The 17288-nt window shown below is 43.7% G+C and overlaps 1 protein-coding gene across 1 annotated transcript in view; it reads left to right on the top strand.

Moving 5' to 3' along the window:
- NXPH2 (neurexophilin 2) overlaps nt 1-16355 on the top strand; it is a 77992-nt gene extending 61637 nt beyond the window's left edge. The window contains exon 3 of the mRNA XM_006117039.5: nt 13646-16355. Within this exon, the coding sequence (XP_006117101.1) occupies nt 13646-14389 (744 nt within the window). The 3' untranslated portion in view covers nt 14390-16355. The remainder of the gene's footprint in view (nt 1-13645) is intronic.
- The last annotated feature ends 933 nt before the right edge of the window (nt 16356-17288 follow it).

Below are 17288 nucleotides of genomic sequence, written 5' to 3'. Positions count from 1 at the left end.
CAGCATCCTACCCAGAGACCACCAGCACCTTGCCTCTGCCTCATGGCCAGACACCCACCAGCATTCTGCCCCTGCCTCCTAGCCAGACACTCACCAGCACCCTGCTCCTGCCCTCTCCCTCCTAGCCAGACATCTACCCCCAGCTTGCTCCTGTACCCTATTTTCCACCCAGATTCTGCACTCCATCCCTATCCCACTCACTGGAACCCTCATTTTTGGCCCCACCTCAGAGTGTAGAAGGGCCCACAAATTCCACTAACCATGTAAACCCAGACAAATTAATCTGCCTGAGGCCTTTTACCTCTATCCTACCTACCTTCCCCACATGCGGCTGGGGTGCCAGGGGAGGGAGGTGTCTCAGTTGGGGCCACATCAGTGAGGCTTGGTGACGGGGGATTGGAGGGGTAGTTCTTTTGCATCTCACTTGTGTGGCCCCGACTGATTTTTCTATGGGTCAGTGACTCCTGACCCAAAACAGGCTCCCCGCCCCTCCCATAAATAAAGACGATGCTGAAACGTTTGTGTTGGACATAATATTTTATTTAAAAACTAGCTGGACTTACCCAGTGTTGCCCGGGAAACCGGAGGAATAAAATTTAGAAAAACAGAAGCTGGTCCTGACAGCCTCCAGCCACACCACAGCTGCCAGTGCCTGACATCTGGCCATTAGGGCAGACCCCCATGTTTTTCTACTACTGCATAAAGCAAAATCTCTGACTCAAAAAAGAGGCATTTCAATGTTGAGAATCAGAGCTATTAGACTTGGCAAACTTAGATACAAAAGTCACAGTAGAAACTATGCCTCTGTTTTCTTCCCATGTGATGTGTCTTGGAGCCATTAAAAGCTCCAGTGGAAGGGAGAGCCCCCAAATCACCATGGCTTGTTTCGCCACCATTGCTGGAAGCATATGGAGGCCCCTTTTCAATAGTGAAAAGTTTTGCTTCCTATCAGATGGTATTTTTGCTAAATTATCCTTGTAGAAGCTAATGGTTTTTTGGTAGGGGATAGGCATGATGGGTCTACAAATTCTCATCCAAGAGCTGAGTATAGGGATGCCTCAATCAATGGGGCTGGCCCAACTGAATCGGAGAGATTTCAAGGTGACACCTCAAACTCTTCTCCCCCCTTTTTTGATGCAACTATGAGTCAACTACCTGAGCCTGCTGGCACCTCTATAGCCCCTCCTCCAGCACCACCCCCTTGACCAGCTGCACCTCCTATGGACTGCATCTCTCCCCCCCCCCAATCATTCAGTATCAAACCCAGGACCAGTGTCCAGATTTGAGGGATCCCCCCACCCCAGCCTTGGATTAATTTCTCACCCACCCAGCATCATCCAGTGCTGCCCTTTGGGCCAGTGCCCCTCAAAGGAGACCCTCCACCCCGCCATGGGCTTCATTTCTCACTCACTCCCTGCAGGATTGTCCACAGCCCCACTTCCTTCATCCCTCTGCAATCCTGCCCTCCCCCCACTCACTCCCAATGGTCCAGCCCCCCTGGAGCAGTCCACACCCCAGTGATCCAGCCTCCCCAAATCTTTCCCTCCCCCCTACACATACCCCCCAATGGTCCAGACCCCCAATCCTGCCCTCCCCCTCTTGCTCCCAATGGTCCAGCCCCCCCGGACCAGCCTGCCCCCCAATGATCCAACCCCCCAATCCCGCACTACTCCCCACTCTCCCCCAATGGTACAGCCCCCCCCAGACCAGCCTCCAGGACCCCCCCCACGACTACAATCCTGCCCTATCCCCCCATTGGCTTCCTTCCCCCCCCCCCCCCGCTCTCACCTCCGGGTCCCCGATGCGCCTCCTTCCAGACATTTTTTTCAAAGTGGCAGCTGAGCGGTAACACCAGCCCCGCCCCCTCCACCTAGAGCGAGCCCCAGCAGCAACCCGCCTACCTGTTGGTCGGCCGCTGGGCCCTGAGCCAATCGCAGTATTGAAGAGGGGCCTCCATATGCTTCCAGCAATGGCAGGGAAGCTGCTTCTCCTCGCACTGCCAAGCTCCATGCAGACCCGGGGAGAGGAGTCGGTCTCTCATCTCTTCCCTCCCACGGTACCTTAAAACCTTCTCCTGGAGGACAGCTTATCCCATGGAAAGTTTGGTTGCAGTAGGTCTTATAATGTCCAAGTTATTAGAGCACAAACATACAAACATTCTCCTTTATATATTAGATGAAGCCTGGCCAACAAGCCCCCAATTGGGGCCAAGCCTCCAGATGGCCACCGCATCATAACACCCCTGCATCCCCACACAAACCCCAACCCTGAGTCTATCATACACTGAAACTCCGTCCTGAGCCTCTCACATCCCCAGTCTTCTGCCACGACACTACTGCACCATCCACAAACTGCAAATTTGCATCCTGAGCCCATCATACTCCCAACCCCCCTGCCCTGAGCTCCCATACACCCCAGCCTGAACTCCTGCACCCTCATATCCACAAGCTTGTGGTTTGCTAACACCCAAACACTCCACCTGACCCCAACACTCTCCAGCCTGGAACCCTCTCCCTGAGCCAGCAGCCCATTCTCCACCTGCTTCTGCACCCAAATTCCCTCCCAGAGCTTGCACCTCTCACCCCTTGCCACACCCAAATCCCTCATTCCCACCCCAGAGCCCACACATCCTGGCTCAACCCAGTGAGAGTGAGTAAGGGCTGGGGACAGCAAGTGATGGAGAGGGTAGCAACAGAGAGGGCGGGGCCTCAAGAAAGGGGTGGGATCCTGGGGAAGGGATGGGGTAGATCTTGGCTTGCCCTGACATTTAAAAAGTGATCTTGGGTGTAAAAAGGTTGGAGACCACTGCCTTTATGCATCAGTTATGCATTTTATGGGTCACATTTAGTAAAGTGCTAAATCTCTCCTTAAGTAGCATTTTTTAAACTGGACTACACAGAAGAGCTGTTATTGAGTTCACTCAGTCACTGGACATGTTCAACGGTTTAGGTCTTGATTCATAAAAGCATGTAATACATATTCACATGCTTTGCAGAGTAGGGATGGTCATGAACTTGACTTAAGTGCTTTGCTGAATCAGGGCCTTCATTCCCAGCCATTAATGCCCCTGGAATTAAATAGTCTTCATCATGATGAAAGCTTATGGGTGCACTACAAATCCTGAAAAACATTTCTATAGCTAGACAGCTTCAAATATGGCTCTTCTGTATAGTCTGGTTAAAAGAAGATGATGCTTAATTCCTAAATTCCTTACAGCATTCCTGACAGCAATCACATCTGCTACCATAAAACCCATCACAGCCTCTGCCTTTGGGAGAAACGCATGTAATTATCAGTAAAGTTCAAGCTCAGCTTGTTATGATGAATTATTAGAATCTGTCATCATTTTCCTACAGAAAAGGCTGCAATGGAATAAAATTTTATATTTTTCCATTTAATTGATGAAGGTCTGAGTTTTTATTAATCTTGCCAAGCTAAAGTGTAAGATGCTGAAAAAGCTAATATGATATCATTGTATCTAGCTAATGTGTGTGCTTTGCAAAATTGATAAGCCCTGTCAAGGCATAAATTATTTAAAATTTGATAAATGTGTTGAAATCATTGAATGTTCAAACAGATAATGCAGAGCAATTTTTCTTTTCCCCCTTTACAGACCCAGGTTTTTGTTCCACCAGTGCCAGTTTTTGCATTATTATTGCAATATATGATATAAAAGACTACAGACTTATTGAAATTAGCATGAAGAAGCTAGAGAAGTACCATAAGAAGTTATAATGTGGACATGAATATATATTTTTCCAGATAAAACCATGGTATTAGTACAGAATTTGGAACCTAAATTCATTCAGCTGGACCATGTCACTCAGGGATTGTGAAAAAAAAGTTACACCAACAAAAGCATCAGTGTGACCAGTGCTATGTTGGCAGGAGAGCATTTCCTGCCAACACAGCTACTGCCTGTTATGGGGAGGGGGGATTTAATTATGCAAGTAGGAGAGAGCTCTCCTACCAGCATAGTGCAGGTACAAAGGAGATTTTACCATGGTGCAGCTGCAGCAGGACAGCTGTGCTGCGGTAAAGTCTTTAGTATAGTCATAGCCTAAGTAGCGCCTACACATCTTCCAGAGGTGCAACCACAGTGGTGTTGCTGTAGCATTTCAAATGTATTCAAGTCCTGAGCCTGTTAGGAGCTACTTCCAGACTAGCTCCTAGGTGAGTGGAGCTGTGATAAGAGTGTATCTTCTGGAAGAGACTGAGAACTACCTATGGTCTCTAAGCACCTCCACTAGCCCAGTGATGGGCTAGAAAAATCACAGCAGCATCACTGTTGAATGGGACAAAGTTGCAGAACCATTTTCTTTTTCTCAGTATTTGCCCTTTACCCGTAGCTCATCTGCACCAATTTCTGAGAGACTTAAAATGATTCCCAGAAGGGATGAAGTTGGTACCTCTGACACTGATCATCTATAAACACAATATCACAAGGCTGACTGAGAGCTTGGAATAAAATCCCAGAAATAGCACAATTATGCCCTTACCAGGATACATATTCTTAGTATCTTCTGTTTATTTAATATAGGTTGCACCTCCATAAACTGGGACTCTCTGGTCTAGTAACATCCATGGTCTGGGCTCCAGGATCAAAGAGTCCTGATGCACTGTTGGGGGTGGGCAGTCCGGTGCATGTGACCCAGATGGGCTGCCGGGAAAGCCAGGAAATATGATGGGGCCACAGGGGGCCAAAAATGACCTCCTCTGGTCCAGGAAAACCCCTCATCTGGGACCAGTCAGGTCCCAAGAGTGCCAGACCAGGGAGGTCCAACCCGTAGGCTATTTTAAAATGTCATCCATAGCAGAAGATCTGGTGGCTGGGAGCATGTACCAAACAAATGATATACAAATATAAATAGGACCAATGTCCAAAATATGGAATCTGCTTTAAACTCACCCAAACTAAGGTATTCTTCAATACCACCTTCTTTCTCAGACAAAGCCTGGGGAGGGGGAACCATGAGTCAGGGTTGAGCTTCATGGGGAGCTGTATAAGTGAGATTAAGCACTTATATAATTAGCTCTGCTAAAGTCAGTGTCAAAACCCCCATTCACTTGAATGGTGTCAGAATTTTATCCCATGTCTCTACTCAAGTAAACTTGATTGTGATGTGTAAGGGTCTAAGGGTATGTCTACACTACATCGCTAATTCGAACTAACTTAGTTCAAATTAGTTAATTCAAACTAAGCTAATTCGAATTAGCACATCCAGACTTAAAAACTAGTTCGAATTAGCGTTTTGCTAATTCGAACTAGCATGTCCACACTGAGTGGACCCTGAACAGAGGTTAAGGATGGCCGGAAGCAGTGCTGGCAGGGCATCAGATTAGGAATTTCAGCATGGAGCTGCTGTCTCAGGCTAGCCGAGGGCTGTGCTTAAAGGGACCCGACCCCCCACCCCGGACAGACAGTTCTCAGGGGTTCCCCGCTCGCTTGTCTAACTCGATGAGGGACAGCAAAGCATTCCTGGCTTGGAGTGCCCTGAGTGCCCACACTCGGCACATCACAGCACTTGGCCATCAGCCCGGCTGCACTTGCTGCAGGCTGCCATCCTTGGGGAGTCAACCGGGGGGCTGCAGGAGAGCTTCCACCCCGAGGAGCCCGCAGAGCCACCCCAGTCCTCCCCATCGGGGGCTCGTACTCCATTCCTCCCTCACCCCTTTCCACTTACCCTTCCCTAGCCCCCCTTCCTGATGTACAAAATAAAGGACACGTGTGTTCAAAAATAGAAACTCTCTTTATTGAACAAAACTCGGGGAGACTAGGAAAAGGAGGTGGGAGAGGGAAAGAGAGAGAGTGGGAGAGAGGAGGGCAACTAAAATGATCAGGGGTTTGGAACAGGACCCATATGAAAAGAGGCTAAAGAGACTGGGACTTCTCAGCTTAGAAAAGAGGAGACCGAGGGGGGATATGATTGAGGTCTATAAAAGCATGACTGGTGTGGAGAGGGTGCATAAAGAAAAGTTCTTCATTAGTTCCCATAATAGAAGGACTAGAGGACACCAAAGGAAATGAATGGGTAGCAGGCTTCAAACTAATAACAGAAAGTTCTTCTTCACAAAGCAAATAGTCAACCTGTGGAACTCCTTGCTGCAGGAGGCTGTGAAAGCTAGAACTAGAACAGAATTTAAAGAGAAGTGAGATAAAGTCATGGAGGTGGGGTCCATAGAGTGCTATTAGCCAGGGGGTAGAAATGGTGTCCCTGGCCTCTGTTTGTGGAAAGCTGGAGATAGATGGCACGAGACAAATGGCTTGGTCATAGTTTCGGTCCATCCCCTCCAGGGTCCCTACGGATGGCCGCTGTCGGCAGACAGGCTACTGGGCTAGATGGACCTTTGGTCTGACCCAGTACGGCCATTCTTATGTTCTTATGTTCTAAGTTCATGGCTCAGGGTCGGGGGTCTCACTGGACCACCTTGCTTTTCATGCAGACCTGCTCCTGGGTGGCCAGGCTGGCAGCTATCCTGCCCTAGACGGCCACTTTCCTGTGCCTAGTGCGGAGGTTGTGGATGTTGGAGGCTTCCCCCCAAACCTGGATGAGGTCCACGATCTCCGCCTTAGACCAGGTGGGCGCCTGCCTCCTGTGGCCCCGGGCAGGCTCCTGGGAGCCGCCAGCCTGGTCCTGGGAAAAGGCGGAGGGCTGGGTGGCAGCGGGTGGCTGGCTCGTGCCGTGCCAGGTGTAGGGTCTGCTGGCTGGGTGCTGGCAGGCTTGCACCTGGCAAGGGCACAGTAGCCAGACCGTGCCCCTTTAAGGGCTCTGGGGCCAGGAGGGGGGCAGACAAGTTTCCCCGGTGGTGCCCAGAGTGGCCACCAGGGCAAGCTGGGGAGGGCTAGCCTCCCACTAGTTCGAATTAAGTGGCTACACAACCCTTAATTCGAACTAATTAAGTTCTAACTAGCGGTTTGTGTGTGTAGCGCCTATCAAAGTTAATTTGAACTAATGTCTGTTAGTTCGAATTAACTTTGTAGTGTAGACATACCCTAAGTGTGTAAGGGTGTAACATTGATAGACCATGGTTATCTGTGGGCAGACTCCAACCTGGTACCTCTGGAGCTATGTCCATGAGTATTTACCACATGCTAAAAGCCAGCTGGTTAGTAAAAAAGGCTGTAGGGCAGACTCATTCTCTCTGTAAGTGGTCTCCATGCTACTAGATGTACCAGTATACCACACCTAGAAGGCATGTGGAATATACTTTCATGGGGAGAAAATAGCACATAGAAAAGGAATCTTCAATCCAGTGTAGAAAGCCTGATATAGTGGAAATCAATGACTAGAAGTTAAAGACACACAAATTCAAATTAGAAATAAATCACATATGGAACAAACTACCAAGAAGTAGTAGTGGATTTTCCATCTCTTGATATTTTCAGATCTAGACAAGCAGCTTTTCCGGAGACAATGCTGTAGTTAAACAAACATATGGGCTTAAAAGAGAGGGAACAGTGAATTGTATGGTCTGTGTAACACAGGTCAGACTAGAATAAGCTGATTGTCCTTTCTGGCCTCAAAATCTATGACTCTGTGGCTTTAAGGGAATGAGCAAAAGCAAGTGCAACAAGAGACCTTTTGCAAAAGGAATGGAACAAGTTAACTTTTCAATAAACAAGGGTTTTCAACTATTCAAACAATGCTCTTCACTACAGGGGAAAGGGTAAGATGCTGAGGAAGTCAGTTTTCCAGCATTCTTTTAATGCCATTTTTTAATTTCCTGTAAATTGCTAACCAAAGTGAATAAACAGCTTTACAAAAGGTACTGGGCTGTGCTCACTAATAACAAAAAGCTGCCATCAAATAAGGAGTCTTTGCTATGTATAGAGGAAAATGAAGCCTTTGAGAATTCAGTTCACCTATGTTGTAAAAACCTTTTGACTTTTAAATAAAAGAATCTGCACAAATAAAATAAAGGCATAGAGGTTTCTAACAATCTCACCATATTCCTGCTCACAGGTGCCTGTGGTGTTTGCACTGTGCATTGCCCTGCTAAGTCCTAAGTCAAGTTGTTCTTTGTTAGCAACATTTTTAAATAAACATTTTCAAAACAAAGCATTTCCCGAGTAAGAGCCAGTGTAGTACTCGCCTTTCAAGCACTGCACCTTTCAACTCCCCGCTTCGCTTTCTCAATGGAATTAGTGAGACAAGCTAACAGTAGGAGTGGAGTGGAGTCCATTCTTTAGGGCTTTATTGACCACTTTCAACAATGTTTATTTCTTCCTCTTCCCCCTGAGTAAGCCATACCTGACACCAGAATATTCATTCCTATAGCTCAATGATTTGTATAATCTCCTTTTTGGATATTGTGCAAAATAGACAGAAAATTGTCAGATGTAGTCATCTCTGTCGCTTTTGCTACACGAACATCTCTGAATATCTTATGTGAATACCATCTGGGGGAGTTGATATGCTGTAGGATCTTATGTAATGTGATTTGATATTACTGATTTAACACAAGACAGTGTTATAATCCCACTACCTTGATTAGTGATCACTTACCTTCTAAAGTTCCACTGATGCCGCAAAAAAAGTTGTTTTTGTCGCTAATTTGTGACACTCATTTAACTGTCACAGCACAAACAGCTGAGTTGGGTCTATACAGCTACATTTTTCATATCACAATCATGCAATCCACACTCATCATGCTGTAGAAGTGACTCCTGCGACAATGCAGTCAGCAGCCTTATACTGTCTCATTGTGAGATAGAGCACTTTCATGAGATTTACAGAGTATCACCAGCAGTGTGTTAGACAACCCCTCTGGGCTTTCTTACTACAAAGTGAACTGGGAGAACACACAACAAAGGCACAGATAGATATTCCAAAATAAAGTAGGGAAAAAAAGTTTTGAATAAAGCAGAGAAAAACAAGCGTGTGCAAAATGCGATAAGCTTCCATATTACCCTCACTTTTTAAACATAGACACAAAACATGTTAATACCAACCACATCAATTTCTATTCTGTGCTTTCTTTCTTACTTTCCTCCATTGCTCTGACCAGTGTAGCTGCCATTAATGTTGGCAAAAGTAGGGGCATAAATGCAGACTGGCAACCAGCATTTTAACCAGGGCATCATCTAACCTTGCTCAGAGCAGGCCCAGGGAGGAGTTTCTGGAAGCTGTCCTCTTTCCAGGAAGGCAGGAAATGTGGGTTTAACAGCTAGCACCATGGTATTTCAACATTGCTACTTTAGGGCTCCAGTTAGAATGGGTAGATGCAGCAGAATAGCTATCTGCCTTCATTTTTCAGAACGGCTTCATGGCAGGTTTTGGTTTGAGGGCAGGGAGAAAATTGTGGATCCATTCCAAGCAATACAGTGTTTCAGTAATAAGGCAGCCTATAGTTATTTTCTTAGCCGTGGTTATGGCAAGCTGTGTTGGGAAAATTCTGTTCTCAAAACCATTGTGCTGCATTTGAGCCTTTTGAAACTTTGCTCGCAAGGTAAAGAGCCATACATAACCATGCCACTTCTTCACCCAGGCCCTTTCATCACATTGACACATTTCCATAATATCATTAATGCCGTCCTTTCCATGCTGCTATAGATAAGTATGTCATTGTTTCTCTTAGAATCCCCTATTTTTATGAGTTGGTAACTCAGCCATAAAAAATTAGTCCAGAGGCAGAAACTTGACATACGAGGTCTCTGCCTATGAGTAATCTTGCTTTTTTCTCCTGTCTGAGCTGGAGCCTTAAAGAAGAACGCTTATTCATTTTTTAAGTAGAGATGGGGCCTGGCTGCTGACTTTAGATCTAGATTTCAAAGATGGCAAGTTCTGAGTTCATATATTACACAGCAAGGGAGTCCACTATACATTTGATGTAGGTGCAGATTCATATCCTGAACCTACTTTAATATTCAACTGAGGGTTCTGATTGAGATCCATCTCAATCTTTACATTATAAAAAGATAAAAAGTAACTAAGTTCAGATGCTATTTTAGAGTTGTCTTAGTAGAAAACACGAGTGCTTGTAAAGAGAACATAATATAGACAAAGGCCTTTTAGTTTTTTGTGCTTTGCAAGGAGAGGGGAGAAATATTGAGGACTGTGGATTTAATTATATATTCAAGAAACTGGATCCTGATAAGTGCTAAAGACATGGCATGCTTACACAGTATCACTAAAGAATAACATTTTTGTCTATTCTAATTTATACTGAGGCCTTGCCCGATTTATACAAAAATAACAAAGATTTCTATATTCATGAATGATCTAAGCTATTCTGAGGAATCACATGTCGAGGCGGTTCCCCACTCTGGCACTTCGAGTGCAGAAGATGGAGGCCCACAAGAGACTTGAAAATACCCTGCTACTAAAGGCTTCTGCTTAAGATCTCCCCAAGGTCACAGATTTCCTGGCCTTTGATTGGTATTGCTGCTTCCACTCAAATGCAAAAACCCTTTTGAGAACCCAGGAAGACGCGCTTGGAAATTTCTTCCTGTGGGGTACTTTAATGTACCCTCTGGAGAGAGCTTGAAAACAAACTGTAATTTCTTAATAGCCGATCTCTCAGTGTCGGGCATGTGCACACAGAACCTCCTGCCTTGTAGGACACAGAAATCAGATCATTGTCTTTAAAAAAGGTGATTTTGTTTTGTTTATAAAGAAGGCATCCTTGGTAAAGCATAGTTGTTTGGTAGGTGTCACAGAGCAACTGAAAAAAGGCAGATTACAAACACAGATAATTGCTTCCCTGGGATTCAGTTTAAAAATTACAATGTATGGGGGAGGGAGGCTCAGCCCATAGGAGTTCAGCAAATGCCAAAATAAAGAAAATAACCTGATCACATCTGACTAAATATTCCCTGTTCTATTTACAAATCTGTTGTTCTAAGGTTCTTAGGCATGGATATCACTGGAAATTCCATGCCTTGCTCCTGGCTTGACTTAGATTTCCAACTCTTGCTCTGGCACACACAAAAGGTATGTCTAGACTACATCCCTCTGTGGCCAGAGGGATGTAAATTAGACACACCAAAATTGCTAATGAAACAGGGATTTAAATATCCCGTGCTCCATTAGATTAAAAATGGCCACCGCTTTTTGTCAACATGGCACTTTGCCGGCAACAAGCGGCAGTCTAGATGGGGATCGGTCGACAAGGAAAACCTTTTCCGACCGATCCTGTAAACCATGTTGCATGAGGCATAAGGGATCGATCGGAAAAGGCTTTCCTTGTTGACCGATCCCTGTCTAAACTGCCGCTTGTTGCCGGCAAAGTGCCACGTCGGCAAAAAGCGGCAGCCATTTTTATTCTAATGAAGCGTGGGATATTTAAATCCCCGTTTCATTAGCAATTTTGGTGCGTCTAATTTACATCCCTCTGGCGACAGAGGGATGTAGTCTAGACATACCCAAAGACTGCAGTAGGGAGGTCCTGCTTTTCAATTCAAATACTCACACTTATCATTGGCTCTCCTGGCTCCCTGCAAACATTTCCTGGAGACTCTCTAGGACCCACTGTCTCTGGATTTAACCTTTACAGGCAATTTAGTTAACTGAATAACTGGGATGTCCAGAAAAAGGTGTACCCCTACTATTCATCTCACACCCACACCCACCATATTTCATCCATCTCACATCAAGGAGATTCACAAAGCCTGAGTTCTTCACCTGCAATTCCTATACAGTGAACGAGAAAGAAATACCTCAGAATGAGATTCACAAAAGCCAGCACAAGGGGATCCAAACTGAGGGGTATGTCCCTGCAGGGAACTTGGTATCTAAATTCAGGATAGAGGGAGGTGCTTCCCTCTGCCTGGTGCTCTCAGCTGCAAATTGTTTCTTGGAGGTAGACCCCCAATGTCATTTTTGCAGGCAGCAGCAGTGTGGAGAACATCTCTCAGCACTTTTATCCCCAGGATTACAGTGTTCACGTAGGATGTGGGAGACTGCCCATCTATGTCACCCTCTCCGTGAGGGATTTGAACAAGGATTTACCAGCCCTCAGGCCAGAGTCCTAGCCCTTTGGGCTCTGGAACATTCTGGTAGCACTCCCCTGGGTTTGTCTACATATGTGATATTGCATTGTCTGGGGGAGTCTGATTTCTGAAGCTCACCAACGTGCCCACTAGTGATTTCCTCGTGCACTTTAATATAGCACTATTTTAAACAGCACTACCCTGAAGCACACCAGTAGGGTTTACACAGACCAAGCTATGCCCTACACATTAAGATATCATACTCCACCCCTCCATAGATACATTCCCCCACCATGCAGAAAAGCCATTAGTCTTTCCTGTTGAAGCTGTGGCACCATGGATAAATATGGAGGAAGCAATGGGCCAGAGAGAGAAAGCTTGAGCACACTCTCAAACAGACCTCAGAATGGTTCTGTAGACTGATTGCTAGAGCACATACCAGGGAGAGACAGAATCCAGCACCCATACTCCAATAATTTTTTTAATTTATCTATGTATACTGAACAGTTTCAACAGGAGAGACTGAGGAAGCCCTACATCAAAATACCCCATAGTCTATACCCTATGCAAAGATACTCAAACACATGACAATGGCCTTACTGGGTTAGACCAAAGGTTGATCTACCCAGCATCCTGTCTTCCAATAGTGACAAATGCCGGATGTCTCAGAGGGAATGAACAGGACACGTAATCATCAAGTGATCTATCTCCAGTTGCCCATTCCCAGCTTCTGTTAAAACTGAGGATAGATACACTATTATCCCTGATGAGTTTATATCATAGCCATTGCTGGACCTATCCTCTATTAATGTGCTTATGTCTTTTTTGAGCCCTAACTCTCAGATCCCTTGCTGAAATCCCTCCTCCCCCTTAAGTGAAGGGGATGTCTCCCACATCCCAGATGAGTACCATAGCCACTGGCCTAACAGTTATGGAAGATGTGGCCCTCCTCCTTCATACCCAACTGTTTTGTGTGAGCTCACTTCGATCTGGTAGGCAAGGTTTAAGTATATTTACTGGATTGAGCCCTGCTGGTAAGTTAAGCAGAGGAACACACATCTTCTGCTTTGTACATCACTTTAGGCCACAGCATCCAGAAGCCAAGAGTGAGGCAGCACCATGCATGCACAGAGGCAGAAATGTAGGTGCCTTGAGTGAGGTCAGCAGTAGCAGTGTGGGTTTTGTGAATCACTTGGCCTCATTCAGGGATTAGATAGCTAAATGGAACCTAGATACCCAAGTCTTTCGTGAATCTAGTGCTAACGTTATGTGATGTTTCGCACAAAATAAGATACTAGATCCAGAACCAACATGGAAGGCATTAACAGGTACAGCACAACTAAAAGAAAAGTTCTATATAGACATATAAACAGTCTTCAGAGAACAGGATCTGAAGGGAAAGGTGGGGAAGAGATAATAGGCACAGATTAGCTAGGAGGCTGTTCTAAGTGCAAATGGTAGCAAATTCTGCTTCACCATTTCATTCTTCCTTTAAGAAACTAATCCCTTTAGCCATAGAAACAAACAAACACATACAATAATCTTTTCCCTGTAAATTCCAGTCCTGGAAACTCTTATTCATAACAATGGTAATTAATCATGAGACTAGTCCTTTTGAATGGGACCACATGTAAAGGCTAGGACCCTAATTAATATTAAAAACCTCCCCATTATCTTCACGTTTTCATTTTCACTTTTTCTCTTTTGAAACAGATATTTTGTGACACTAAACAAATAGTCCATGCTGCAGAAGTGCTGGATTGGGAAGACAAAGATGCTGCAGAGACATTGGTCAACAATGTTGTTAATTCCAGGATCATCAATCCTTTACGACTATTTGTTAAGCCATCTACAGTGTTGAAACATGGCCAGATGTCATACTCAGACAGCATAGAAAACTTTTGGGATTGGTTAGCCAACATCACTGAAGTTCAAGAATCTCTTGCACGGACTAAGCGCAGACCGATAGTAAAAACTGGGAAATTCAAGAAAATGTTTGGGTGGGGTGACTTCCATTCCAACATCAAAACTGTAAAACTAAACCTCCTCATAACAGGGAAAATTGTTGATCATGGCAATGGAACCTTCAGTGTTTATTTCCGACATAACTCAACAGGACTGGGAAATGTTTCTGTAAGTCTGGTGCCACCTTCCAAGGTGGTGGAATTTGAATCATCTCCTCAGTCAACACTGGAGACCAAGGAATCCAAGTCCTTCAACTGCCGAATTGAGTATGAAAAAACAGATCGGGCTAAGAAAACTGCCTTGTGCAATTTTGATCCTTCAAAGATCTGCTACCAAGAGCAGACACAAAGCCATGTTTCTTGGTTGTGTTCCAAACCATTTAAAGTTATCTGCATTTACATTGCTTTTTACAGTGTAGATTACAAACTGGTGCAAAAGGTCTGCCCCGATTATAATTACCATAGTGAGACACCCTACTTGTCCTCTGGCTGATGTAATTCATATTTTGAGTAACTGTAGAAATACGGCATTGGTCATAAATATGAGTTTCCTTTAATCTTCCTCAAAAGACAGTGCTCCCCTATCAGGTTAAATATGTCTTAACAAAAATTGTAGTTGTTTGTGCTGTTTCATAGATATTCAACCTGTTTATGTAACAATCATTTTCATCTAACACAATTCTAGCTTTGTTGTTAATAATAAGGGAAATATCAGACATTAGCAACATGTGACAAGGAGGAACAAGATAATGCATGTGCTCAACACTGATCTTGAATCGAAGCAGGTTTAAGGGCTGATTAAGATAGCAGATATAAAAAGGTCTTTTAGTTGGTATGTTGCACCTTGCACGCTGTAGGTGCTAACAAAACAAACAACAAACAACAAAAGACAGACAGCTAGGCCAGGCCTGCAAGCTATCCACATACAAAACTCAATTTCAACAACTCTTCAGCTGATGTCAACAGGACTGTTGTACACATAGGATTTGATAAATTGAGTCATAATATTGAAATAAAATGCTTATGCTGTTTAAAAAAAATTAAGAATGGAATTTCTAACTCTGGGTTTTGGCAGTTACGCACAGTCACTGGAATGGAAGAGCAGTTTCTTCAAATTCTTAACCAGTGAAAATTCAATGATGTAATCAAACATTGCTCATCCTTAGTCCGTTAGATCCACTAAGTGCACAGGTTTAGTGTATATTTCTCCCTTTTGTTGTCAATGTTGTTTTGATTTATACTCAGATTTTTACATTTATAACAGTGCTAGTTTTACAGTGGCATTAGAATAGAAGTGTTCCTTGGAAAACGTGGTCCGTGTTCAATGGGTCCCAGAATAAATTTCAGAGAGTGGTTTCCATTTAAAGAAAAGCATTTACCTTAACATCTTGCTGTCCAGCACATCTTGATTTATTACCTTCCTGGAAATGGAAAAGATAAGACTAATACCCTAATAAAACATGCCTTTTCATGAATCCTAGTTAAACTAGTAGTATAGTGATGCAACTTTAAAGATATGAAGATCACAATCCCTGAAAAAGAAAAGCTCAACAAAATCTAGATATTACCCCTCATGTAAGATTACAAACTCCATCAGTACAGCACATTTCAACATATGTCTACATCCTCAGCTGGTATAAATTTACACCACCAGAGAATCTTGCACTATATGCTGATTATGTAGGAACTGATACTACTCCCCCTGCAGTCAATGGCAAAATCAACTCCAACTGCTCAGGATCAAGGAAAAATGACATAGGTTTGTTTTTTTGTTATTACTTTTAACAATGTTGCTGATTACCAAGATGTGTGCATAAAAAGAAGCCAGCTCCTGTTCCTCTTTTCTGATGTCACAGTTTAAGTGACTGATGTCACTGCTCTTTGCCAAGGTTTGAAAGGGGATTGACTGGCAAGGAGAGAGCTGTTTGTTACATACAAACTGATGAGCACTGCCAGAAAGGTACGTGAAGCTAATACATTTTGCTAAAGTGGCGGTGCTTCTTGACCAACATGTCATTAGAAAGGCTGTCACTCACTCGATTTCTCTTTTCTTACTTATTGCAAAGCCTCATGCTGAAAAATCCTTTGTTCAAGAAAATGTTTAATCTGTTTTTGTCTTAATGAGTTTCAGATGGGTTTCAGTTTTTACTTTACTGCTACTGATACCTACATAATGTTCTGTTTTGTGTTCTGTATAGGGTGTCTTAGATTTAGCTGTATATATGCTAGCATTTATTACTATATTCTATGCATTCAATATTTGGTGCTTTTGTATCTTAGTAGTAAGCCATGATTTTATTGCCATGTAGTTTTGCCCATCTCTATAAACTATCTAAACTATAAAGTATGTATTGTAGAGTATGTGGAAATCATATATGTATATATATTTAAATCCATATGTACATATACAGAATATATGTGTACATGTATTCCAATGTAAATAAAGAGAGTTTGCTAAATCTGTCATTTGTTTGTGGCATATTTAATTTTTCAAAAAAGGGTTTTTTTGCTCTTTTTACATATTTACTAGCATAACGTTTCACTTGTATGAAAGGTTTTTTCCTATTCAGTACTGATTCTAATTCCAGGTGTATGGTTGCACATCAGAATTCAGTATGCTGTATCACTCAGCAGAACAGAGCACTGTAAGATGCTATAATGTTTAAATGTATTGGACACAGATGACTGAGAAAGGAAATTTAAGTTTTGCCTGAGAGGCAACTGAATTCTTACAAAGGGCTTTGGTGACTTTGCTACTGAATAAGGATTCTAAAAAAATAGAATTTAAGGTAATTTTGAAAAGGTGTTTAAAAAGGGGGAACCAAATCCTAAAGAGATCATTCAGACCACAATCCTGGAACGAGATCCTTACAGGTAGACTTCCCTAGCATAACTCATTGAAGGATAAGGGAGGGGCCTCAGATTCGTCTTTGTGGGATGGTCCTTATTGTACTCCACTGAAGTTACATGCATGTCATGGACCCAGAGCTGGAATTTTTCAAAGTAGTAATGTCCATCATTCCATGTGTAAGCAGAATCTGAAGGAAAGCTTCCAATACAGCTGCCTGGAATGGGAGTGAAATCCTGTGTGTGTCTATGTAAATGCAGTTTTCTCCTGCTTTGCTTAGATTTGTTAGATATTTAGCAGATGGAGTGGTATTTTGCTCATTGTAGAGCAAATTCATTACCCAGCTCCAGCTATGTTTATATTAAATGCAGGGATAGCTATAATATGGTTACCAGTGTTTGTAATTTTGTGGGAATACAGAAAAGTAGGAGTGTGCTAAATTGTCCCAAATGCAAAGGCTCAGTTAGCAGAGAGAATCTTGCAAATGCAGAAGTTTGACTTTTCAGAGCTCTTTGGAGAATAAGGGATAATCTGGTCTGGAGGT

The sequence above is a fragment of the Pelodiscus sinensis genome, chromosome 7 (genome assembly GCF_052426305.1).
Source record: "Pelodiscus sinensis isolate ZL-2025 chromosome 7, ASM5242630v1, whole genome shotgun sequence".
Taxonomy (NCBI): Eukaryota; Metazoa; Chordata; order Testudines; family Trionychidae; genus Pelodiscus; species Pelodiscus sinensis.
The sequence above is the reverse complement of the archived record's forward strand: the minus strand, read 5'-3'. Positions and strand labels throughout refer to the sequence as shown.